The 25,656-nt window shown below is 51.8% G+C and overlaps 1 protein-coding gene across 2 annotated transcripts; it reads right to left on the bottom strand.

Moving 5' to 3' along the window:
• MASP1 (MBL associated serine protease 1) lies at positions 1-25,204 on the bottom strand. 2 transcript variants are annotated; one of them, XM_057427435.1, is made up of 11 exons: positions 24,941-25,204; positions 22,168-22,393; positions 14,338-14,515; positions 13,937-14,068; positions 13,275-13,471; positions 12,827-12,974; positions 12,193-12,311; positions 11,278-11,356; positions 6,743-6,880; positions 5,721-5,795; positions 1-2,583 (listed from the first exon to the last, which is right to left on the bottom strand). In XM_057427435.1, exons 1-11 carry the CDS (start codon positions 25,159-25,161, stop codon positions 1,688-1,690), a joined length of 2,409 nt encoding a protein of 802 aa, XP_057283418.1. In that variant the 5' UTR covers positions 25,162-25,204; the 3' UTR covers positions 1-1,687. The 2 variants fall into 2 exon arrangements, with proteins under 2 accessions (XP_057283418.1, XP_057283419.1); XM_057427436.1 differs by lacking the exons at positions 1-2,583; positions 5,721-5,795; positions 6,743-6,880 and adding an exon at positions 9,109-9,672 and having other exon boundaries at positions 24,941-25,197.
• Positions 25,205-25,656: the final 452 nt, after the last annotated feature.

Genomic DNA, 25,656 nt, shown 5'->3' with positions numbered 1-25,656 from the left:
TACATATCAAAGTTTTATTTTGTTTCAGGAGAAAGGTTACACAGAACCATCCTTATGTGACATTGGATATTTTTCAGAATGTAGTATCAAAAAGTAATATATATATGTATGTATATATAAAAATACCTTGCAGTTACATGACATAGCCAAGAGTACAGTTCTTAGCGTGTCTGCAAGTTTAACCTTCTTTAGGCCTTGTGCTCCTCTGCATGCTCTACAAATGGCTTTTTGGGTTATACCAAAATGGCTGAGTGGTTCATTCACTGTTCACTCCTTCTTTGCATGGCAAAACCAAAGGAGGAGGAGGAGGAGAGGTCCAAAAAAGGCTACAGGCATGCAGAGAGGACAGCAGGCAATTTTTGCATGTGGCTTACAGCTATAGGAGAGCTTTGCTGGCAAGTGAAGGAGATTGTCCTTACTGAAGGAGGGCCAGCTCACCTGAACTTGTTCCTTGGTGGGTTTACTTGTTTGTGGGGACCATGGAGAATGGGTGGGAAGATATGAATACTTCTTGTGTGATAAATGAGATAGGGTAAGTCTAGAATGGCTCGGACATCTGCAATAGGCCAGTGGATCCTATTAGAACAAACACTGAACACCATCAACAACCTGTAAATCAGCCAAACCAATGGCCTTAAAAGCAGTTAGAAAGGATGAGGTTCTTGAAAGAATGAAGGCACTGCCATACAGGACTACCCAGGCCCCTAAAAAAGAGGTGAAAACACAGAAAGGACACTTTGTCTGAAATGATTCTGCTGAAAATAAGTATTGCTTAGGTACAGCAGGTGTGATGCTGTCTCATGTGTTGGAAAACTTCCATTGGGAGGACTGCTGTGGCTGGAAACCATTCCAAGTGCTAGTCTGGAGGAAGACTGGAGAGGGCTTGAGGTGATAGAGGGCTGGAGAAGTTCTAGTGGCTGGAGGTGAATGTGACAGTGGGTCCAAACCCCGCTCCCTGTCTTTGTGTTTTCTGTGGGGCATCCATCCCACATGGTGGGATAAGGGTAGCCCATTTGAGCTGGTGCTGCCTTGGCAGCCATGGCTGAAGTTTAGGGCTAACGGGGATACCTGCTTACATCCCTGGGGCCAGGTTGACATCACCTGAGATGCCATCAGGCAGGGATGTTTGTTTGCAAACAAAAATAATAGCAAATCCTCAGGGCTGTCTCACTACTCCTACCTTGCACAGAAAAGGTGTTACATGGCGGGGGGGTGGGCTGTGAGATCCAGGCTTGCTGAGCTGGGTTTTCTGCACTGTCTGTAGCCTCTGCAGCTCCTGCAGTTGCATCTGATGGGAAGATCTGGCTGGAGAGCACAGGTATGGGGATAATTCTCTGCACAGCCCAAAGCTTTGGTGGCAGGGAAATGCTGCCTCCATTGCTGTGCCTTTGTCCTGTCTTGGAGGTAGGCTCCCCAGGAGTGTGTGTGAGGTTTGCAGATGGGCAGCACAAGCTGAGGATGCCAGCTGAGATCTTGCCCTTCGCTCCCTTCCTCCAGCTCCCTAGCAATCATTTCCTAGGAGTGCAAGAAAAGGGATGTGGGACCAAGCAAAACAGATGATGTGGAGGGCTGGCAAAGGCCTGGCATGCACTGAGCGTTGTGGCTACTGCTTGCGAAAGACCAGAGTCTGGAGCACATTAAACAACAACAAAAGAAAGGGAGCTGTGGCAGCAGGCTGCTTAGTTACTCATCTCTCCAGCTCCGGGTCTAGAAATGTCCACCTCTCCGAGGAGCCCGTTTTCTTCTCCACCCAGTCCACATAGTTGGAGACTTTAGTGTACACACCATAGACCTCCTTGCTCCCGCACTCCTCTGGGCCACCCCATGAGACCAGCCCTTGGGCCACCCACCTCCGGGTTCCTGGGTCCTGGATGACGAAGGCTCCTCCGCTGTCTCCCAAGCAAGTGTCCTTCCCACCTTCATAGTAGCCGGCACAGAACATGTTCTCAGTCACACTGTAGTTCCCTGACCGTGACTCATAGCTGGTCTTGCACTCTGCGTGCAGCACCACCGGCAGCTTGACGTACTGCAGGATATCGGACAATGTCCTCATGCCCGAGCTGATGATCTCATCCACCGTGATGTTGGGGTTGGAGATACCCCAGCCAGCCACCAGCCCCAGTGTGTTGGGGTGAGGCCCCTCCAGCTCATGCTCAAACTGGGGCAGGCAGACAGGCATGACATAGTTCCCCATGGTCACCTTCTCCTTCAGTTTGACCAGAGCAATGTCATGGTTGTAGTTCTGAATGTCAAACTCCTCATGGAGGATGATCCTTTCTACTGTCCTGTTGACAGCCTCCATCTTGTTCCTCACATCATGAAGGGCCAGGTAGACAGTGACGTGCTCCTTGGAGACAGGGATGACAGTCTTGTCCCGGCGCTGGGAGCGCAGCACGTGGGCAGCCGTCAGCACCCAGGAGTCCGAGAGCAGGGCCCCGCTGCCAAACCATTTGTCGTTGGGCACCCGGGACATGTCCTCCACCACAATCAGGGCCTGCCAGGGGAAGAAGCCGGGCTCTGCATTCCGCCCGCCAATGATGCGCTTGATGATCCCTGGCAGAGGACGAGCCGGCCGGCCGCACACTGCGGGCAAAAGGGACAGGACAGTTACTGCCCACTTCAGAGCTTTGAGCAGGCTGGATGTTACACCTCACTGCCTACACTAACAGGTCTTTGGAGTTAGTCTGGAAAAGGAACACATCTGTCCTCCTGAAGTGTTTTGCTTCCTAAAGTCAACCCCAGCTTCTTTTGGGTATTCCTTTCCCTGATGGAACCATTCTTAGTGGCAGTGGTTTGCCTTCCTGGAAAAGGGGTGGAAAAGGGCAGTGATCTGTTGCCCACTGGGCATGAATATGGTCAGTCAGAACTGTGTACAGCACACTGCGGAGCCTTGGAGGCTTTCATCCAGGGTTAGCTATCCCAAAGCTGTACCAGATCTCCTAACACTGAAGTCAAGCATGGATTCAGCAAAACACGTGAGCCAGGGTGGGACTTCAAGCATGTTAAGAGGTATCAGATCATAGTCTTGGTTTACATCTATGTGATCTGTGCTCCAGATGAGGACATGGTGCTACCAGCTTCCTTAAGAAAGGGCAAGCGGAGGAATACTGCTATCTCCAAGACCTGGTGTCATGGTTTAAACCCAGTCAGGTAACTCGTTCACTCGCTCCCCCCCTTCTTTAGGGAAAGGTTAAAATATTTGTGTATGCAGAATTTTAGGTGAAACTTTGCTAAGCCTGCTCAGGAGTTAGTTGTCAATACAGGCTGCCTTAGATGCTGTGCAGCAGACTAGGTGTGAGTAGGTTAAGTAGAGGTTGACAGAAAGCAGCTTAATTCAGGTGTCACCTCTGATGCTATGATTTCTGCCAAGCCTGGATTGAAGTAAAACAGGGCTGTACTTAAGAGTTGTACAGTTGAGCTGGTAAGTGGGACAAGGAGACGGCTTGAAGGCTAGCCTGTACTTTGCAATTCCTCACTTTGCAGCTCAGTTTCTGGAGGGATTTGGCTGGATACACACCACTTCAGAAGCAGAAAGGCCAAATGAGTAATCCCGCATCCTCAGTATGCTCTTCCCAGACCATTCAGCCCCTTGCCTGGCTCCTGTTCAGTGTGCCAAGAAACCCAGGAGAACGCCGTTTGGAAGCGTTTGGAAGAGGACTGAAGCCTGACATCAGCCCAGCCTCACCCCTTGCTCTGAGACCTCTCATGAGGTCTGTGGTCTCATGGCCATGGCATTTGCCCTCCCAGAGGAGCTGTGGCTGGGGAAGTCTCTGCTGTGGGATGTTGCCTAGCACCATGGGGTTTACTCTTGCATCTCAAGTCCTCACAGTTCTGGCAGCCAAACCAGCATCCCTCTGCTCAGCTCCTCAACAGACCTAGAATCAATATCTGAAGAGCAATGACAGGCTGCCTCCAGCAGATTTATCCAGCTTGCCCTTCTACTCCTGGGAGAGTCCTGTGCTGCAGCAGCTCATGTCCTGGTCTCATCCCTCCATGTCTGCAAGGGGAACCCATATCCTCTGAGGAAAGTGCCAGGACTCTGCCCCAGTGCCGCTTGTGCTTCAAGGTGGGGACACAAAGCCCCAAAGCAAGACTGGATTTGGGCTAAAAGTCAACCCTGCAACCAGGGCAGGAACACCAAGAGCTGCTAACATGGATTTGTTGTGGCTGGGGTCTGCTGCTAGGAAAACTGTGACTCCTGCAGGGAGGGCAGGGAGCATGGTGAGTGTCTTTGCATGTGCTCCACTCCCCTGCCTTTCCCAGTGCAGCAAGGAATAGAAAATGTGCTCAGGCAAATAATTCCTGCATCCCGGCCCGGCTGGTCTGCTGCGCCGAAGCTTATGGCTGTCCCAGGAAGATGGTTTTAGAGGAAGTGCATCCAGCCAAATATTTATTCTGTTAAATTACATATCAGAAATGCTGACCAGGCTGCAAATGCTCCCACTAATGGCAGCGGCAGGCACAGAGTGGCCTGGAAGAAGAGTTCCTATTGATGGGGAGGTGGCGTGAGACACAGGGAAGATCTGAAGAGCAGCTGGCCAGCTGCAGCCTGCAGATCCCAATCTCAGGAGAGCATCACCCTCTCTCTGGGATTTTCCGTTTTCCCGAAGTCTCTTTGACTTCTGTCACTAATCAGGAGGCCTGGAAGTGGCCCATGAAAGCAGCTATGGCCCCAAAAGATGTCCCCATATGCTCCCAGCTCAAATTAGTTCAGGCTGAAACATCAAGGAGAGATGCAGGGAGCAGCCACCGCAACAAAAGCAGCCACAGCCCTGATCTCAGACCTCCATGAGATGTAGGGAATCTGAGGGGGTCCCTCCTCTGGCCTTGCAGTTGTGCAGTGTGGGCAAGAGCAGATACCCTCCATGAGCCTGAGCCTCCCCAGCCCCAAGGTGGTTGTGGCGGCAGCAGCTCCACGGCAGCTGGGTCCCCGCACCTCTCTGGAGAGCTGTTCCTGCATATCAGACTGCAGCTGCACCCAGGGCTGCCTCCAGCACTGCCTGTCCGTCCCGTTCCCCCCCCCCCCCCCCCCCTGGCAGCTGCAGCTGGCCCCATGCTTGGCTATGGCCAGCCAACATCCCAGGGACTTTTGTTTAATCCCAAATGGGCGCCTGGCCTGGAAACTTGCTGGCTGCAAACATTTCTGCTACTGCTCAAAGGCTTGGGACTTTTCCTTCCCTGCAAAGCGGCTGGGTTTTTGTGCAAGGCTTGGAGAGGTGCTAATTGCTTCTGCATGTGGACACACTGCTAATGGGAGCTGACAGCCAGTGGTGCTGGGGCAGGTAATGCTCTGCCCTTGGCTGAAGCCATCTCCGGTGATACTAAGGGTTGAACACAGCCAATGGCTCTGTCCTGGGCTCCTGGTTTCCTTGACTGTTGGAGTAGGGAGCCTGGGGAGCCCTGACAGATGGGGTGGCTATGACCCACTGCTGCCCTTTACTGACAGAGAGACAGGCCCTCATCACTGCTGTCCAGTGCCACCACTGCATCCTGACCTTCTGGACCAGCTGGGACAGCAGGAGGCCTCTGACCCCACCACCTTCCTGTCCATACATCGGAGCAGTTGTATACATATACTTAAGGCATATTGCATGGTCACCAGGGAGAAGGGTCCCTGCCTAGAGAAACAATATGTCACATCGGGAGGGGAGACATTCTCTGATGGCACATCCCTGCCTTGCACCCCTTGCCATGGGAACTGGCCCCCCCAGCACTAGTACCTGGTCGGCAGGATGGCAGCTTGGTCCCCAGCTCTTCACTCCTCCATACCCCTGATGCATCACACGTGTAAGTGGCTGGAAAAGAGCAAAGCATTAGCTGGGCTGTGGTTCTGGCATGAGGGGTGTCTTCTGCAATGAGATGTTGGCCAGCTCCCAGATGTGCTCCCTTTTACACCCTCTGTGCTCCATTCCCTGGGCGGCCCTGGCGGCCCTGCATCCATGGACATGCCACATCCTCAGTTTCATTGCCTTGAGTTGTCTGGAGGGCTGTGCTGTGCCCTCAGCCTTGGCTGGCAGTGCTGCTCTGGTAATGCTGCCAGTGCCTGTTCTGCTAATGCATGCAGGACGCTGGGACCAGACACATGGGGCCAGCAGGTATTGCAGGGGGGATACAAGCAGGGAGACAGGAATGTGAGGAAATCCTTTGGCTTTGCATGCTGAGAGAGGAAGAAGAGCTAGCTCTGAAAGATGTAGAGACCTGGGATGCTTGGCAAAGCACTTTGTGGTGTCTCTGTGGTTCTGGACCAGGGGTTTAGGGGGAAACTCTGCCATGATCCTACTGCTGTCTCTTTGGCTTTGGCTATGCTAGACGATTGGTTGCTGGGGTGAGGAGCCTTCTGGAGGAGCCCTTTCTGAGACTGTTGGCCCTGCTGCTCTCTGCTGCAGCATCTCCTTTCACAGACACACAGAAAATTCCATAGGCTGCAGGGAGCAGATGGCAGAGTAAGAAGGCAGAGTGCAGAAAAACAATCACTCTGCTCTGCTGAGGCTGTGAAACATGCAAAGCACCAGACAGTGGTAACTCCCATCCTACCTCGTTGCAGAGCAGGATGTGATCAGTCTCACGATCCAGGCAGTGCAGATGCAGGGTACGATGCGTGTAAGCTACATCCACAGCCTACTGCTTGCAGAGCATCCCAGAGGGGCCATCCTAAGCTTCCCCCGCTTGCAAATACACACACGCATGGCCACGCACCCACCCACACCGTGCCCTGGGGATGTGGCCCAGTCCCACTGCTCACCGGTGTTGTTGGGGGCCATGTGGTAGTAGGGATGTTGGCAGTGGTACTGGATGGTTGCTCGGTAGGTGGTCAGGTTGTTCCTTGAGGAGAAAGTGACAAAGCCATGCTCCAGCTCCGGCGGCGCTTTGCAGTCAGCAACTGAAAGCCAACACAGAAGGGGGGTTGAGGCCTGTGCTATGTCTTGGGTGCCCATCCAGCCAGTGGACAGTAATGCTGGGCTTTGGCATGTGATGGTGGTCCTATGGGGCAGAATGAGGGCCTGCATAGTCCTGTACCCCATTTCTCTAGGGCACTGTAGGGGGCACAGCCTGACATGGTCTCAGATGGCAGCAGGAGGCTATCCCCAGCCAGAGCAGCCCACCCTCCTGAGCACCCAACACTTCCACCCTGCAAAGACAGGGCATGCAGGCAATAGTGCTGAATACCAACAGCACATCTCACCCACAGGCTGTATGGAGAACACCACTTATGCTGGTGGAGAACCCAGCCCTGGGAGCCCCTCCTGTGCACTTCATTTAGTGCAACATCTGTGCTATACCGCTGAAAGGGGAAGAAACCTGCTCTGGCAGGTGAGATCCATTGGGAGATGGTCCCAAAGTATGTTATTGTATCTGATATAGGCAATGGTTGGCAGGGAAAAGCAGGCACTGATTCACTAACCTATGCCATGCATCAGGGGAGCTCCTTTATGCACAAGGCTTTGCTGAGTGCATGGCCTCATCCCTCCTGCTCTGGGTCTTGCTCACCATTCAGTGCTGATAAGCATTTGCAGATCAGGCTAAGCAACCCGTGGTTCTGGCTGCCTGCAATGGCAGGGGATGAAGGACACTGACAGTGTGGCTGAACTGGTCTGGGAGGCCAGCAGATGTTCGTGAGACCTCATCTGCTCCACCCCCCAGGACATGGGCAAGGTTGGCTCTGCTTCACCCATCTCTGGTGTGGGCTCAGGGTATGATGGAGAAGGTCGCCATTTCCCTTCCCCATGACCTGTCCATGGTCCCCTTTCTCCCCCACATCCCTCACAGTGCCCTGCCCTGCCCAGCCTCTACTCCCAGCTTGTCCCCTGAACTGGGCTTGTGCCACCCACTCCAGGAAGGAACCAAAGCTGAGAGGCCGCTCATCCACCAGAGCCATGGAAAGTGCAGCTCCCTGCCTTGGGGACAGTTCACAGCACACCCAGGTGATGCCATGCAACCTCCCTCTGCCCTGTCCAGGAACTGGGGTCTGATCCTGCTGGGAGATGTGGTGCTGAGTTCTGCCACATTTAAGATGAGAGGTTGAGTAGGGGATGGGTGACTTTGCACAAAGCAGGCCCTATGGATCAGGGATGATGTGAGCTCTGTGGGTCTCCATGTGCTCCAGGATGCAAAGGGGGTGGGACAGGAGGCAGAACTCCTTACACAGTGATCCAGGCTAACTAAGAGAGAATTCACTAGGAGTGGTACCTGGACCAGGGACATGTACTGATGCTCAGGATTGCCTAATTGCTTGGATGAATGAAACTCTGGACCTCACTGCTCACCAGGGTGCCCTCCACCCACTGTAAGGACAGCAGGGGTGTGTGGGTTCAGCCAGGTTGGGTAGAGGCTCTGGGCACTTGTGCCTTGCAGAGGGACAGAGGAGGGGACACAGAGCCCTCTCCAGACCGAGGGGTCCTTGACTGAGCTTTCCTGCTCAATTCCCAGGGTACTTGGGTGCACCGTGCTCCTGTGCCATGGTACCAGAAACCATGGGGCATTTGTAAGGAACTGGGGGATGCTTGGGTTTGCAGGAAGGAGGGAGTGGATACTGGGGGACCAGCCCGGCTTCCACATCTGCTCTGGGGTTGTTTATAGCTGCAGGGCAGCATCCACTGGCCGGCACAGTGCATCCCCTCCTTCTGTGTCCCCCAGGCCTGCAGCAGGCCTGATGCCTGGAGAATGGGCTCTTGCACAGAGGTGTTACTCCAGCAGTGTCCTGGGTCCTGCTGAAAGGGTGAGCACAGGGAGTTTATGTCGTGCACTTTTCCAGACTTTTCCCTCAGGAAAGTGGCCATTTAGTATTAGTGTCATTGTAGGAACAGAGAACACATTCCAGCATCCTCCCAGTGAAGCCTCTGGTGCCTTGGGGAGTCAAGGGTGCACGCCCATGGCTCTTGGGGACATGAGCGGGACCAGACACAAAGCTCTGACCTTCCTCAGCTGCAATCAGCTTGAGGCCAGACTGTCTTCGCCTCTGCTGGGCCAGCACTGCAAAGAGAAGCAGAGGAGCATCCATCCCCCTGTGCTGGAGCCAGGGCTCGATGTGTGCAGGAAAGGGCTGGTGATGCCAACCCATCCTCCAGACCTCCTTGCCCAGAGGGCTTGAAAGGCACCAGGACTCTCAGAGAGAAAAAAGGAAGGAGTGTTTCTTATTTGTGATGCTGGGCCAGGGAGGAAGGGCAGCCAGGGAGGAAGGGCAGCGGGAGGCTGAATCCAAACAAGCAACCAACCAACCAGGCGGCCATGCTGCGCTCCTTTTGTAACGGCTGCCTTGAGGGGGGAGCCAGGCTGGCTGAGGCATCTGAGTGGAGAGGGAGGGATGCAGAGGACGTGCTGGGAGCTGGTGGCAGCACACGGTCCCCAGGCAATGGGGCTGGGCAGGCACCCTTCCCGTGGAGTAGTGTGACAGCAGGGAAAGGGAATTGATTCCAAATTTCTTTCCCCTTCTCGAGATGGAGTTAAGAAAGCACCAGACGCAGGGGATTAAGAGTGCCATGCCAGTTAGACAAGCCGCAGAGATGGGTTTGGCAGCCGGACCAGGGGCAAAGGGGACATGCCCTCGGTACCGGATAGATCAGAGGGACACTGAGACAGGCTGCCCGTCGTGGCGGCGCAGCCGGCACCAGCCTCACGCGGCCACTTGCTCCGAGCCGGCTCTTCCCTCTGTCTGGTTGTCGGCTCTATCTGCAGCTGCACCGAAAGCAGAGGGGAAGGAGGAGAGCAGAGAGAAAGCCCAATTAGTAGATGAGCAGAAAGAGGCATGCAGGAAACCCAGCCCCCAAAACACCAGCAATCATTAATGAGAGTCCAGCAAGCCGTGCCAGCGTGCTGCGGGTGCCGGCGGAGCCAGGGCTGTGCCGGGGACCTACTTGCTCTGCTTGCCCAGGGCAAATTGGGGACAGGGGCTGGGAGAGGCTGTCACTGGTTTGTGTTCAGACTCGCCAGGCCACGGAGCTGGATTTTATCCACCTTGGCTGAGAAGTTTTCTATTTTCTGCATTGCTTTCTAAAACTGGTTTTGCTTGTGCCCTGCCTCTCCCACACATCCTGGGGAGGTGGGAGGCATTGCACTTTGGAGGCCTGCACTGCCCATTTAGGGGCTTCTTGGCTTTCCCCAAAAAGTCCTAGAAATTTAGTGTGGTGAGTCATACCACACAAGAAGGGATCAGTTCCAGCCCGTCTCGAGCAATGTAGGTAATCATTTAAAAAAAATAATACTTCCTGGGATTAAAAATATTTGTTCTTTTTTTTTTCTGATCAATGCCAATTTTCATCTGATCACCGTTTAAGCTGGGTAAAATCAATGGGAGACTGGTAGTAAGAGTTGTAGGAGTGGGGATTTCCTTGGTAGGGCAGGGGCATCTCTGACCCCACAATTTCTAAGGAGCCCTTTCAGATACAAATTGATTTAGCAGGTCTGAGAGCCTCACAATTTTCATTTTGAATGAGAAAACATGAATTAAAGCTCCAGAAATGCTCTTCTAAGGTAAGATCCACAATATCATTAAAAGAAAAAGGATCTCCCCAGATGAGGAGAGCCTGGATCCCAACATCCCCTTAGAGCATCTCATCTGGCCTCTCCTGGAAGGTCTTGGGACCTTCTCTGGGTGTGCTTACTCCTTTTCTCCTCTCTGGGACAGCCTCACAGCAGGCTGAGCAGCAGTGAGCACCTTCCTGAGGGCTGGGGGTGTTTGGGGGAAAGGAGAAATGTCTTATCGGGTACATCTGCCAAGCCTGAGCTGACAGAGGAGCTGGGTTAGATGAAAGAAGGGGTGATGCAAATCATCACCTGTCCTTTCAAATGGCATCTCCTTTCTTCTCCCCTTTTCTCCTGTTTTTAAGGTTTGCAAATATTTGGGCAACTTTTCCCTTTCACTTGGCTGAGCAGCACTCAGTTTAGGCTAGTGCCTGGGACCTAACACCCTGGGTCTTAGTAGCCTCCACTGGGAAGGAAATTTGTACCAGGAATTAGATTACCCCAAGTTATGTCAGATTTATCCAACACACCCAGCTCTCGAGAGCCAGGCTTGCTCTTTCTTTGAGAAGGAGAGAGCCAAGCGGCTCGCAAATCAAGTTATACGAGTAATCTAAATAAAAGCACCAACCTCCTGCTTGTGGCGTTTGGAACGAGCCCCTCTGTTACCCAAGAATGAGCCAAAAGAGCTTTGCAGAGTTACGTAGCCTCTCTGGCTGGGTTTGAGTCTCTGAGTAAGGAACTCCACTCTGGCAAGGCAGCTCCCTTTAGCATGAAATTATTTCAGCAGGACATTGGCAGGGTGGGGAAGGGTGTTCTTACTTTTGCAGATAGGGATCTTGTTACTCCACGTCCCATCCTTTAGACACTCAATCTGGAAGGAATCACTTTCCAGGTTATCCTGTGCAGAAGATGCCAGCAAAAAAAATACTATCAATGTACAAGGCAAGAAAATCAATCTCTCCATAAACTGCCAATTTCTTGGTGATTAAGTCAAGCTATATCCAGACCCTCCTGGAGGAGGACTTTCCTAGCTAAATATGGCAATATAATCATAATGAAAATCTTGAAAAGTTTTATTGTTGCCCGCATCTCAGTGACTTGCTGAACACAAAAAACCCTGGAGTCATTTATTCCTATTCTAGGTGCTGGGATGGGTCAGGAGGCAGCTCTGCATGAAGGATGGGGCTGGGAAGAGATCAGAGAAATACCCAGCTCCATGTTGGAAGTCAAAGCAGGCTACTGGTTTGGAGGGAAGACAGCCACCCCGTGAGTCACCCGCACTCCCTGTGGCTCCCAGCTGTTTCCCAGCGAGGGCCTGCCAAAATCCCAGCCCCCTTGACTAGCTGAAGCTGTTCCAAAGTCCCAGAGAACCTCCTGGTCTGCAGGGCTGCCCAGAAAGCTGAGCCAGAGCCTGCCTAGGTGGAGAGCAGGCACAGTTCTGGCAGCTCCCCTGGGGCTTTTACTGACTTCTTCCCTGGCAGAGGTGCCAAGCCTGGCATTCTGTGAGACTGGCAGCTCTGGAGGGATGCTGGAGGGTGGCTTGGGAAGGAGCCATCTCCTCTCTTCCTCTGGAAAGCAAAGGTGGTGGCTCTCAGAGGAGGCTTATTCCTTGCCCCTGGGAATTAAGTAAGTGTATGTGGATTACGTTCACTCTCCCAGAGATGCAGTGGCTTTGGGAGGAAGGATCCCATCCTTTCCTACCCAGGTGCCCAGCTCCACAGGGTCACCCCATACCTTCAGTACTTTGTATCCGGTGTTGCAGCTGATGACAACCTGGTCTTTGAAGGTGTACTTGGCTTGGGAAGGCTCGATTTTCCCATTGATTGGTGGTTGTACCAATGGGCAAGGGTTTCCTTTGAATAAAAAGCAAATGAAGCAAACCAAAACTCAGCTGAATCAGTAACAGGAAGTGGAGCCCCAGCTCTGCCACCCAGTTCATGTTGTGCAGTCCGAGCATCCCTGCCCTGCTCTTGCTGTTAGCCTACACTGGCTTGGTCAGCCAGACTCTTCTCCTGGAAGAAGTGGAGGCTCCAAGTGTTTCCTCTAGATGTAATACCCTGGCTTTGGGCAAAACCAAATTATTAGCCCAAATATTAGCTGGGAGCTATTAACAGTAGCTTGTGCAATTATCCTGCCCAAATATGCTCTGCTTTGCAACGTGGTCTTGTTTCAGAGCTCATCTTGAGTAGGGAAAAAAATAGAAAGGAGGTTCCTTGTTATTTTATTCCTCTCCTCATATGATTTCTGTAACAGACCCTTTCTGGAGATGGGATCATGGACCACCAAATTCATGTTCTCCACCTGCAGGGTTTATAAAACCCTTCCCATTGCCCAAGCCCAGCAAACAGAGGAAAGCATGAGCAGTTACCAATAGCTGTGTATGACAGCTTCCAGCCCCTGTTCTCTCCAGAGTTGTCACTGTGGAAGAGGATCTGAACGCTATTGGTTTGAGTTTCAATGCGTCCTGGGGACTTCTCTCCACAGAAAGGGCCAAACTCCCTATTTCCAGCTTTGATCTGCCAAGGCAAAGAAGAGTGGGTGGTTTGAGGGGGATCTTTGATCCCTGAGGACTGCTTCACCCTGAGGCTGGCTAATGGGGCTGTGGTGGGGTCAGTGGGATTTAAGCACCATGTGTTGGGGACATGTGAACTGAAAGAGGGTCACTGTTGGCTGAGAGGGTCAAAATCAGATGTGGTAAGAGACATGGGGTCACTTGTGCACTAGTGTGTAGACAAGGATGATTTCCGTCCCATCACCAGGGCACTGGGGAAGTGACAGGAGTGTGGGATGGGAAGAGTGTGCAGAGGCCAGCTCACCTTGATGTAGTCATAAGGACAGGTCACCTCGGGGTGGTCTTCCACATCGAAACTCTCCTCGAAGCTAAGGGTAATGAAGAAACCCTCCTCCAGCTCGATACGGTACAGGCAGTCTGAGCTCTTGGGGTAGGGGCTGGGGAAGTCGGCGCTGGTGACCACCCCGCTCCTCTGGGTGTACAGGTTGTCGCTGCACTCCACTGAAATACACCCATGGCTCTCTCAGGACCCTGCCAGCCGCATCCCAGCCCTGACCACTCAGCAGCCCTCACAGTGGACTGGGGTCTGCTGGACCCAAATATGGGACTGTGCAAGGGGGACCTCACCCAGCCAATCTCCAGATATGCCTGTGGCATAGAAGTCCTGGGCTGTGAGCTAATCCCAGGTAATCTACATGATGCAGATTCAAAGCTAAGACTAAACCTTTTAATGTCTCTGACTTGAGAAGCACAGCCCATAGGAGAAACCACATCTCCTTTCCCTACAAGAGAACTACAGGCCTTAGGCACTCTTCAGTCCCATGCTATTGGTGTGTAGGGGAAGAGGCAACTTGTTTGCTCTGGCAGCGAAAGAGGGCAGTTTTGCATGTGTTTGGTAGGTCTGTTGCCTCCTCAGGGACCCCTCTGTGTGACCATCTCCACATCCAAGCTGTGCCTAGGTAGTACCTTTGCAGGTCCTGTTGTCGGAATGGAGGATGTAACCGAACCTGCAGGAGCAGTAGTACCCGCCAATGTAGTTGTGGCAGTAGTGGTCACACGCCAGCTCCTCATCACTTTTCTCCAGGCACTCATCCACATCTAGGATGAAGATAACAAGGAAGGGAGGTCACCCTGCAGCCCTCCACATGTCACACCTTGTGGTGACATTTGTCACAACACTGAGAAGCTAGTTGTCCCATATGGCACCAAATGAGTCCCATATGGCACCCAATGAGTCCCATATGGCCCAAGGGCTGCATACAAGGACTTCTCTTGCTAGGGTCCCCAAGGCTGGCCTGGGGTATGATCCCATCAAATTTATTTTGCTACCCTAAGAGGCTGGTCCTGCAAGCTGAACTGCTTCTTACCCACGGCAGTGTAATGGGCATCAAAGCCGGTGAAGCGTTCCTCGTTGGAGAAGTCAGACCTGAAAGTGAGGCCCATGTAGGGCCCTGGGGACAGGATCACTTGCTGGCCAGGAGCCTGCTCTGTGTCTGTGGTCTCCCTGCCGCAGAAGGTTGCCAGCTCCTGGTCCTCAGCTTCAATCTGTTAGCAGAAAGAACGGGTGAGTGCTTCGCAGGGCTTGGATGTCTGCCAGCCAGAGAGCTTTCCTGCAGGAGGTCAGGATTGGAGTCATGCTCTGCACCTCAGAGCTCACATCTCTGCCTGTGCTTCCCCAGCCTGCTCCCTGCCAGGGCTCTGCAGTATCTCTGTGGGGCAGGCTGCCCATCCAGCAGCCTTTGCCAGCCACAGTCTAAGGATGCAGCTCTGGGCCCCTGGGTGCCTTGTCCTGCTCAGCCTTGTGCTGCCTTGGCCCTCCCCAGACCACCTTTGGAACAGCAATTTCCAACCATTCCCGCTGCATCCGCTTCACCTTCTGCAGGCAAGCAGGGACTCTGCCTGCTCTGCCCAGAGCTTCTGAAGCAGATGATGAGAGCAGGCAGCATCTGGGATATAAGGAAGAGCTCGGGGGTGTAAGGGGGAGGATGCAGGTAGGGAGTCTGTTTGGGAAGTGGGATGAGGATGTAGCCAGGTGGTGGGAAGAAAGGGTGTGAAAATCAGCCCTGAGTGTCATTCCCACTCAGACCTATTGGCACCTGAGACACTCCCCCTCACCTCCTCCCTTGGCCCAAATGCTGATCTGTGCAGCAGCATCTGCATGAGGGCTGTGCTGCTGGGAGGGCACTGAGATCCCAGAGAAGCCCCTGCCCATTGGTTCTGCATCAGCTCAAAGCAGGAGCTGTAACGTGGATGGTGCTTCTGTCCCCTGGGCTGGCTTGCATCAGCTGGGTCTTGTCCCTGCCACCCAGGGTCCCTATCTGGCTCCAGACCTCCTTTGGACTCTGATCTATGCACTCAGGAGGGCTACAGCAGAGCACCAATGGGCCAGTGTGTCATGTTGGCACATCAGCATGCTCACTAGTGTCTATGTGTGTCCCTTTAAAGCAGAGCCTCACCTGTGCCTTAAAGCACTGTAACCCCTGGAGAAAACCCTCCGGTTTTCCCCCGGAAACTCCCTTTCCTCTTTTTTCCTTGCCATTTTCTCCAGGACCATTTCAGCATTGACCCCAACTCATTCTGTACATCTCATCTCCAACCCCTGTCTCAACCATAACCTCTCCCAGCTGGTTCCCAGTATCCCGCCTGCTTTCCCCCAGGAGATATGAATATAAATATGAATAACCCCTAGTCTGAGGAATGCTATGAACACCACCACAGCAGTTTGCTGCCTCTGGTGCCAAGCCAGTGCTATTGAGGCCATTATGAAGCATGCAGTCCCCCAGCACATGCCTGGGGAAACAGCCGCCAGCTCTGGGACCCATGGAATCCCAGAGGCGTTGAAACACCATCCTCAGCTTGCATGGCCTCAGAGGCAAGACTCTCCTCTGGCTTCATCCCTGTCTCCTGGATACCCTCGGGATGCGCTGGCTCAGGAGGGTCTGGGGCTGAAAGGGAAATTTCCCAGGGCTGAACAAGCAGGCGGAAACTCGCTCACACCAGGGAAAGCCAACATGGAAATGGCAACTCAGCATGCCTTGACATTGCCTCCAGATATTTTCCATCTTCTCATACAAGCTGGAGCTGGCCAGAAAAGAGAGAGAGACTTTCCGATGATAAATTTTGAGAATTCGGAGAAAAAACATGTGCCTGCACTGGGACAAAAACCCAATTGAATTTTAGCTTTTTTTTGTGTGAAACAGTGTTCTGGGGAAAAAAAAAAAAAAGGAAAACAAGTAATTTGGGATCCATCTGGTTTCAATCCCTTTGAAATATACTGTGGTGCTTTAGAAACTCTTTTAAATTTGAAAGAAAGCTTGTTTTGAAATGAAATAGTGTTTCAGACTGACAAACGGGAGCGCCATCACTAAAAGCAAAGGAAAACGGCATTTGGCCCCATCATGCAGTCTTGGCTGCGCAAGCACGTGGCATGCAGCCTTTTGTGCAGGAACTGCTTTTTCTTAAGGGAAGCTGTGAGAAGGAGCAATTTCCAGCCAACTGCTCTGGGCAGGGCTGGTGGCTGTCACCTCTGCAGGGACACATGGACCATCATGTGGGCTCCCATCCCTCTCCTCCAGCCCTGGTCGGTGCAGGACCTGCAGCGTAGCATCACTGAGGAATGGCAAAACCTGCCCTTGTGCCCCATGTCTTGACCTAAGGATGCTCCTGCCATGGGTCCAGCCCCAACACTGCCACCAGCATCCCTGGATACAGCCCCAGATTGGCAGGATGAGGCCCCAGAGCTGTGGACTTCTTGATGAAGGTATCCAAGGCCTCTTATCTGTGATGGGTCCCATGCCCCGAGCCCCAGGGAGCAGAGACAGCCCTCCAGCAGTAAACTAAACAGAGAGGTCATCATCCCTGGTTAATATTTGGTGGTGCTGCTGAGGACTGTATACTTTTTTGTAGATCATTTACATCCAGCGAGCAAGCTGGTAATTAAATCCTGGTTGTTTGTTTGGAGTTTCTCCCTCTCGGGTCACGATGTCGACGTTTTCACTAGAGAAGATGTGTCCCTGAGGGAAATATCAATTGCTGCAGAGAAATTCCCTATAAAAATACGCTGAAAGAATCCTCCTTTGAAAAATAAAATATAGTGACACTCTCGTGCCTTAAATTTATCCTTCCCATTGCCTCTTGCCATCTGCCCTGTTTCTGCCTGCCTCCTTATTCTCTTGTTAAGATTTCTGTCTCTCTGGATGGAGGCAGATGGGGGTCCCTCGTTGGCTGTGGCTCTGCCCGCCTGTATTGTGGCTTGGGTTGTGGCTAAGAGATATGGTGACTCAAGCCATGTGTCCCCTTCTGTCCCATACTGATTTCCCCCTTTGAGGCAGGAGCTGGGGTGCTGCCCCGGGGTGTGAGTGATGCTCCAGAAATGCCTCCTGCAGTGGGTGGGTTAACGCAACACCAGGAGCACCAAGGGCAATTTGGCCCTGTGGTTCAGCGTCTGCTGCTAGAGAGGAGCAGGCAGCCGGCAATACGGAAATGCAGACGCCACCACCCCCACTTCAGTCCTCCAGGAATGCACTAATTGGACTGATGCAGGCCAAACATACCACTTGTAATATATATAAATGGCTCATTAGGCAGAGAAATCACAGCGCTGGGCTGAAGACACTGGGAACATGACATGGGGAGGATACACTCAGAGAGGGGAAGGGCATGAAACAGTCCCGGTCTCACTGCCTCACAGTTAGAGTGCACACAAAAAGCCAACACCCAGATGAATGGGGGGTTTTTGCAAAATGACTGATGCTGCTGCTGACTGTTGGAAATGAAGCAAGGATGAGACAGGAACCTCCACGTATGTCTCCTAAAGATCCTCTCCTCAACATGCATGCATCCTCCTCCTGATGGACGTTAAGGGTCCTTTTATGTGCAAACATGCACCTGAATTTCCACAGGAACATACATGGCAGCCGTGCCATGGGGGAAGGTGGATGATGCTGGTTTCCCCTGCTGTCGACTTGGCTCGGTGCCTGGAGACCATCCCCTCCTATGGCTGCTGCACCCACATAACCTGGTTTCTTTCCTTCCTGGGGAGGTGCAACGAGAGCCCAGGCAGGATGGTGGGGTGCTGATGGAGCTGCTGGTCCACAGCTGTGCAGGGGGTGGCAGGTACCACCACACTCTCTGTGCAGAGCCAAAAGGATGGGAAAGGTGAACAACAAAGCCCTAGATCCTCCCAGCTGCCTCTCAGGATTTTATATGCTGCTTTTGGGACTCCATTTCCCTGGGGCATGGATTACCCCCTGACTGAGGCCTTTAAGAAGATGCTCTTCTCCTGACCCTCCCCCAGTTCATGCTAACTCCCCATCTGTGCCCTTTCCTCCTCCTTTGAGCAGAGGAAGGTGTGAATAGGCCCTGTGCCCTCTTCTCATAGCCCCAGGCTGGGCATGCACTGCCCTGAACACAGCATCGATCTCCTTCCCTGGCCCTGCATGGCCGCTGTCAGTGCTGTGTTGAGCACTGAATGCTGCTGAGTGCTCAGAATATCATGGCACGCAGCCCTGCCCCACGGGAATCACCCGTGGCAGGGGATGGCACACTGTGAGCGCAGGACACTGCATGCAAAGCTGGTCTGCTATGCACCGTAAACACTGTGCCAAACCTCAGGGAGATGTGGCTCCATCACATCACATAATCCCGCTCTCCTTCCCGAGCACTGCTTCCTGGGGTGGTGGCACTAGCTGGTGCTCTGCCTGCAGCCCTGTCTTCCCAGCTTGGCTCAGACCCCTGTTTTCCTCTCACCAGCCCCTCACTGGGGCTGGCAAAAACTGCCTTCTGTGCTCAGCTGGGCCTCTGGCCACCCACAAATTTATTGCAGCCACTGGTTTTGCCTAAGATGCCTGGCCAGCTCGTTGGCACACACACATGGGGTTAGTAGGAGTCCTGTTTGTGTGAGCACTGGATGGCACAGATCCTCCCTGGGACACGATCAGGTCTCAGGCATGTGTCTCCCTGAATCAGGACTCAGTGATAGGGATTGGGGTGAAGAGATGTAACCTCACGAGCACTGTAGGCCATCAAGGATTTGCCATAGTCTGACTGGGGTAAAACCTCTCACTATAGGTCCCACCTTCACTTCAACCAAGGAACTGGTGCCAAGCTGGCCGCCAAGCCCTCAGGGGTTGATTTCATTCCAGGGCTTGACCGAGCAATGTGCACAACCTCATGGACAGGACCCTAGGCTCAGATCTCCCTAATAAACCTGGGGATTTACTTGGGAAGGCCCCTCAGAAGTCAGAATTTCATCTCCCATATCTGATGCTCCACTGTGACTTCATCTCCCAGCTCCTTGCCACAGGGCTCCTCAGTGGCGCTAGTCAGGTCACTTAACCCAATTTCCCAGTCACAGCTGTGGCTTTTGTTGTGCCCTGAGCCAGTGCTGGAGAGCAGGGTACAAAAGCACTCAGTGCTGGGTAACACCAGAAAGCAGCTGGGCAAACCACAGTGAGGCCCCCCACAAATGAGGAACGCCCAAATCAGCTCTCTGGGGACAGCAATGAGCTGGGCAAGCCTACTGAGGAGCATGGCAGAGGGCAGGAGCCAAAAGCCCAGCACAGATGACAGCTCCTTCTCCATCCCCAGGACCTGGCACATGGCTGAGGGCAGCCATCCACAACCTGGGGAAAGGCTGTCTCCAACTGGCTTCCCAAGACAGTCTATGGCTGTTTTTTCCTACCTGCATGGGGCTTCTTTGGATGGATATTTTGGGCTGGCTGTACCTCCTGGCTCACTTCCTTACTGAAGTACCCCTCTCTGCCATCCCCGTTTGCACAAACAAGCTTCCTGATCTATAAGCATTTTTTTATGAGCCATGATCTTTTTATATATATACACACAGGCACGCATATGTGTGTGTATATATATATATATAAATAAACAGCTATTGTTTTAATTAGCCATTGTTTCAGAGCTCTGGAAACTGTTCCCTTCTGAAGACCACCCCGAAGGCAGAGATCTGCATGGGTTTACAGCTCAGCTCGCCTTGAGCTTGCCACTCAGGATGACTTTCCACACTGCTTGAGAACTGGGGTGTATAGGCAACCAAGGAGATACGGAAAGCAAAGGCCAGGGCATAGCACCTTTCTGCCTATCCTGAGCTGGACCCCCACCTTGCACTGGAGCTGTTCAGCCCTTATTTTGACCTCCTTCTTATGGCAGACAAGATGATGAAGACCCTGATGGAGACCTCAGTCAGACCCATGGTCAGAAACAAAAGAAAGTGTTTCTTCACACACACACAGAGGCATATAATCATATATTTAACCTGTGCTGCTCTCCCCTAGAGGATACTGCAGAGATTAAAGTCACCCATGAGTTCAGAAAGCAATGGTAAAAGTTCATGGAGGGGAATCCATTGAGCACCATCTGACACAGAGATGTGTTCTGTGGCTTTCTGAGCATCTTCACTGGGACTGACAGTATTACAGAGAAGCCCCTATGTGTGTTGGCTCTATACTTATGTTCTATAGTCATGCGCTGTTGGCCTCCGTCAAAGAGCAGGATGACACTTTTTATGTCTTGCACTGATGCAGACAGAGGCTGAGCACACAAACACAGGGAGGAAAATAGCCACAGAGTCATTTGCTGCCCTCCTTAACATTTTCTAAGCTGGTGGTTTAGCAGCATCAAGATTGGATCCCTACCCAGCAGAGTAGCCTATAGGTCTCTCATAATCCATCCATTTTTAGCACTTTTCAAAGGTAATTCTGTGGTGAAGGCTCTGCAAGCTGAGTTATAGCCCCAGGCAGTTTTATACAGCTCAGATCTAAATCCCTGTGAAAAATACCGCCTTCTTATGGAAATCCAGCGGCAGGGAGAGCTATGGTGCCAAGTTGGCACCATGGCCGAATAACAGGGAGAATTATGAAAAAGGAAAAAAGAGCAGGGGGTGAAGGGTGGGAGGAGGGGTAAAGCTTGGAATGGGGAAAGTTTCCAAGAAATCCGCTCCTTGAGCTTATTGGGTTTTTTAAAGCAATATATCTCTATATATGTCCCTGGCCCTTGTGCTTGGAGAAGATCCAGGAGAAGCAGAAAGAACTAATCAAACCTCAATGAGAGCTGTTAGTAGCAGAACGAGTGCCAGCACAAAGGGGAAATTAAAGCAGCGAACAACATTCTAGAGGAAAAAAAAAAAAATTACAAATGTTTGCTTTGTTTTACTAGGGCAAGAATAAAACAATAATTTCAATTAGCTGGCAGCCAGCACCAGGGCTGAGTTCTGTGGTTCCAGACCTGGCTGCAACCTCCACCTGCCTCTGTGCGGAGGAGCGGGGTGAGGCTTGTGCCGAGCAATGGGGTAAGGCATGTTCAGCCAGGCAAACCTAGAAAGCACCTGCTTGCTATGCTAGTCTACTAGAAAACACCAGACCTGACCAAGTTCAAAGGTATGGAGAACTCGGGATTGTCCTGGGTACAAAGGAGGGCTTTGTTTGGAAAGACCTATAGTGCAAGAGGCAAGGGTGCTCTCTGTGGCACTGTAGTGTGTGGCCCACCACAGTTTCTGATGGGTTTCTGCCCAGCAATGAATCAGACTGAAATCTTCTGTGGTTTGGCCTTGAGAAGTCTTGGGAGCCTCCACAGCTTGTCTGTGCTGCAAGTATTTGTCAGTAGTGGCCCCAAAATTTGTATCTCGGCTCTGAAATGGGTTTGCATTAAACCCAAGGGAGCCTTTGGGTCTGCGCCTTGCAGCTTGTGGGAAGCTCTGCTTGCAGGAGAGCAGCCTCAAGCTCAGGTCTAACCTTTACCTTTGGCATCCCTGGGGGCTGGAAAGGGTGTCTCAGGAGCCTGCAAGCTGCTCCACGGCCATGGCCTGGCAAAGAATGCCCAACTCAAGGATCCTCCTTGCATGTGGCTGGTATCAAAGTAGCACAGGCTGGGGGTTTAGCCACAGGAGTTCATCAGCAATGGGCATGTAAATCCCATTGGGTCCAATGAGAATGAGGTGCCCAAATATTTTCAGAAATCTTGTCCTCTGTATGTAAGTTCTGAATCTGGTGTCCCATTCATTGTTAGCTTAATAGTATGTTGTCAGCTTACATGTGCTCTCCCTGTTGTCCCCTGGACTGATAACTCCTGTGTCTGGTAAATGGGAAAAACTGGCTTGTTCCCAGCTTTTCCAGCACTACCCTCTCTTAGCTGGCCAAACATGTCTTCTGTCTACCCCACCATCTGCCCATGATATCACAGCTCACCTTCACATAGTCGTATTCACAGAGGTAGGAGGACTCCAAGTCAAAATGCATGAAGTACAGCTTGATTTTAAATCCCTCAGGCACAGAGATGTTCCATGTCACTTCTGAGTCACTGGGATAGGAATCTGGGAAGTTGGGAGACTGGATCTCCCCAAACATGTCCGTCAGCTCAATGGCATCCACTGTGTAGATTAGCAAGGCACAAAAGGCCCATGTCATAGGGTACCTGGAAAACATATGTGAGGAGATGAAATGAAACTCTGGCAATGCCAAAAACTGATGAGGTCTCAAGCAGGCTGTGTAAGGTCACACACTCCAAATATCTGGGAGAGGAGGTGCAGCACTCTGCCACCAGGAGCAGTCCCTCTGCCAAGCCACAGGGAGGTGGACGTGAGGGTGGGAGCTACACGTTGGCCCCATTGAAAGGTGGATGATGCAGGTGCCACACAGGATGCAAAGGCACCTCCACAGTTCTCAGCTCCAGGCACCATCATGAGCTTGGTGTTTTTCATGCTTCTGGGAGCAGCAGCCACTGTCAACACCTCCTTTAATTAATGGGGCTCTGATGGGCAAATCTTCATTTAATGGAAGAATAAACATAAGGATGCTTAATAAAATAATGATGCTTTCTAAATCAGTTTAATGAAAGTATCATGGCAATAACTGCTAAGTATCATTATTAGCACTTTGCCTCATCCTGCCAAATCGGGATTGTTAGGTCTCAATAAACAACACACATCTTTGCAGCTGGGCAAGGATGGACTGGGTCCCCAGCAGTGCAACCCAGCATGTTATGCTCCACTATCCTCCTCTTCTCTTCTCTTCTCTTCTCTTCTCTTCTCTTCTCTTCTCTTCTCTTCTCTTCTCTTCTCTTCTCTTCTCTTCTCTTCTCTTCTCTTCTCTTTCTCTCTCTCTTCTCTTCTCTTCTCTCCTCTTCTCTTCTCTCTCTCTCTCTTCTCTCTCTCTCTTCTCTCTCTCTCTTCTCTCTCTCTCTTCTCTCTCTCTCTCTCTTCTCTTCTCCTTCCTTCTCTTTTCTCTTCTCGTCTCTTCTCTTCTCTTCTCTTCTCTTCTCTTCTCTTCTCTTCTCTTCTCTTCTCTTCTCTTCTCCTCTCCTCTCCTCTCCTCTCCTCTCCTCTCCTCTCATCTCCTCACTCTTCTCTTCTCTTCTCTTCTCTTCTCTTCTCTTCTCTTCTCTTCTCTTCTCTTCTCTTCTCTTCTCTTCTCTTCTCTTCTCTTCTTCTCTTCTCTCTCTCTCTTCTCTTCTCTTCTCTTCTCTCTCTTCTCTTCTCTTCTCTTCTCTTCTCTTCTCTTCTCTTCTCTTCTCTTCTCTTCTCTTCTCTTCTCTTCTCTTCTCTTCTCTTCTCTTCTATTCTTCTCTTCTATTCTCTTCTCTTCTCTTCTCTTCTCTCTTCTCTCTTCTCTCTTCTCTCTTCTCTCTTCTCCTCTCTTCTCTCTTCTCTCTTCTCTCTTCTCTCTTCTCTTCTTCCCTTTTTTTTCTTTCTCTTCAGTTCTTAGGGTACCACTCATCCCATATGGAGAAGCGCACAGAGGTCGCGGTCCTTAGAGATCTTTTGTCATCAAACTCAGCTTTTAAAAAATCTTAGCCTGAAGAGTTTGTGCCAGCTTTACTAACTTTCTTGTCCCAGAGGAGGGCAGAAAGGACAGGTAAATCAGTGGCAGTCCACCTGACTTTGCACCACCCTCGAGCTCCATTTGAGCATGAAAGTGAGCATAAACCACATGTTTCTCTGTGCAAGGTGAGAACACTGCCTGTGATGTGGTCCAGACACCAAAGCTGGTGCCATTGCATGGGATTCAGAAAGAGGAGCAGACCTCTGGCACTTTACAACCCAGTGGAGTGCAGAAAGGAAAAGAAACATGCAGGAAATTAGAGCCATTAAAGATGGAAAGTTATGCTTTCTAAAAAGGTACTAAGGCCTGGCAAAGACTTGTAGGTGTGTATTACAGGCACTGGAACTGCTCACATGTACGTGTACACCTGGTTTCAAAATCAGGCTTGATTTGCGTATGCTGGTGAGGAAATTGAAGCACTGTTAGTGGATTATTTTTAACCTGCGTTCTTTCAAAACCAGGGCAATAGATTTCTGGGACTCATTTGTGTAGTTCCATCACTGTTCTCAGCTCTTCATTACAAACCAAAGCTAATAGGAGCTGAGAAATTTGAATTGATTTTTCTTTCAAGCACAGTGAGGTTGAACATGCCTTTTTCTGACAGCTTGTCTGAAACCACAAAAATGTGCGAAGGGAAAATCTGTTTCTCCTCTGGACAGGGTACATGCATGGGGCTGGATGCTTGGCTGGTGAAAATGGGCATCTCCTCCTCAACCTGAATGGGCCTTTTGCTGGTGCAACTCACTGGTTTCCCTTTAAACAGGGGAGACAAAACGACATCAAACTATTTTCTCATGCCAGGAAAATCTTACCCTCACCTAAAGGTGATAAATGACCATGGTGTACACAGAAACCCAGCCTCTCTCGCACCTTTTGCCCATGGACCATGGCAGAGCAGTATTCCCCGCCTGCGTGCCCATCACCCGAGGATTCCTTGAGCTCTGCCGGGATGCTGGCACACAAACCGGGCTGCAGCACGAAGCTGAGGCATGAGCAACGCCTGGTTCGCTTGCAGATGGGGAAACCAAAGCCACGGTCATCAGAAGGAAACCTTCCCCAGCGGGATGGCCCCGCTGCTCGGCCGTGCCCCGAAACCACGGCATGCGGGACGCCGGGGTCAGCCCGTTGCGGAGGTACTCACCTCATTTTGCTTCTAGGAGGGTTTGCTGGTGGGTTTGGTGTGGAGGATTGCCGGTTGGTTTGCAGGGGACGGCTTTGCCTCCTTCCGAGTGCTCCGCTGTCCGCCTTATCTCGGTCCGGAGATTTGTGAGCGTGTGTGCGCCTATGTCTGTGTGCGTCTGGAGTTGTTTGGCATTTTCCATGCAGGTCACGCCTTCCCCTGCCTGCAACCGTTCCCCACATCCCCACAGGCACGCAGGCAGACCTGCCTGCATTAGAACCGTCCTCCCCGCCCGCCCGCCGCTCCCTCCTCTCCCGCCGCCCGTGCGCTCCAGCAAAAGCCGCGGCGTTCAGTGAAGTTTTTGTCTTCCCTAATCTCCAGAGTTTTGTGTGTGTGTTTGTGCTCATGCACATTGTCCTTTTTTTTTTCTTCCCCCCTCTATAGTCTGCTTTGCCAGATGGCTAAAATTTGCCTCTCAATAGGGTCGGAGGTTTCAGCAAAAACAGAAGGCAAGGACGTGTGAAACAAAACCTGTGCTGGGGGAAATAGCTTTAGTGTTGGTGCTGCAGCTGGGATTGGTGCTCGAGACTTGCTTTCAGCTTCCCACTCAGTGCCGTGCAGCCTTTGGGATGGGAATCTGGTTTCCAAGAAACTTCTGAGTTGTGACAATCTGAGTAAAATCAAGACCTAGTTTGCAGCCTCCTGCAGGACTGAAGAGTCGCTGGGTTCAGCGTTTT

Source organism: Pezoporus wallicus, unplaced genomic scaffold (assembly GCF_028554395.1).
Source record: "Pezoporus wallicus isolate ANWC-B61680 ecotype Strahan unplaced genomic scaffold, APGP_CSIRO_Pwel_v1 scaffold_7107, whole genome shotgun sequence".
NCBI lineage: Eukaryota > Metazoa > Chordata > Aves > Psittaciformes > Psittacidae > Pezoporus > Pezoporus wallicus.
This window is presented reverse-complemented; position numbering and strand designations above follow the sequence as displayed.

What these genes read in the sequence shown, in the direction of transcription:
- MASP1 (XM_057427435.1), bottom strand. Translation starts at nt 25,161, where the DNA reads ATGTGGGGAACGGTTGCAGGCAGGGGAAGGCGTGACCTGCATGGAAAA. An exon ending in CCTCCTAGAAGCAAAATGAG is followed by an intron (nt 22,394 to 24,940) that starts GTGAGTACCTCC and finishes TATGTTTTCCAG; the next exon opens with GTACCCTATGACATGGGCCT. An exon ending in GTGAATACGACTATGTGAAG is followed by an intron (nt 14,516 to 22,167) that starts GTGAGCTGTGAT and finishes TTCTGCTAACAG; the next exon opens with ATTGAAGCTGAGGACCAGGA.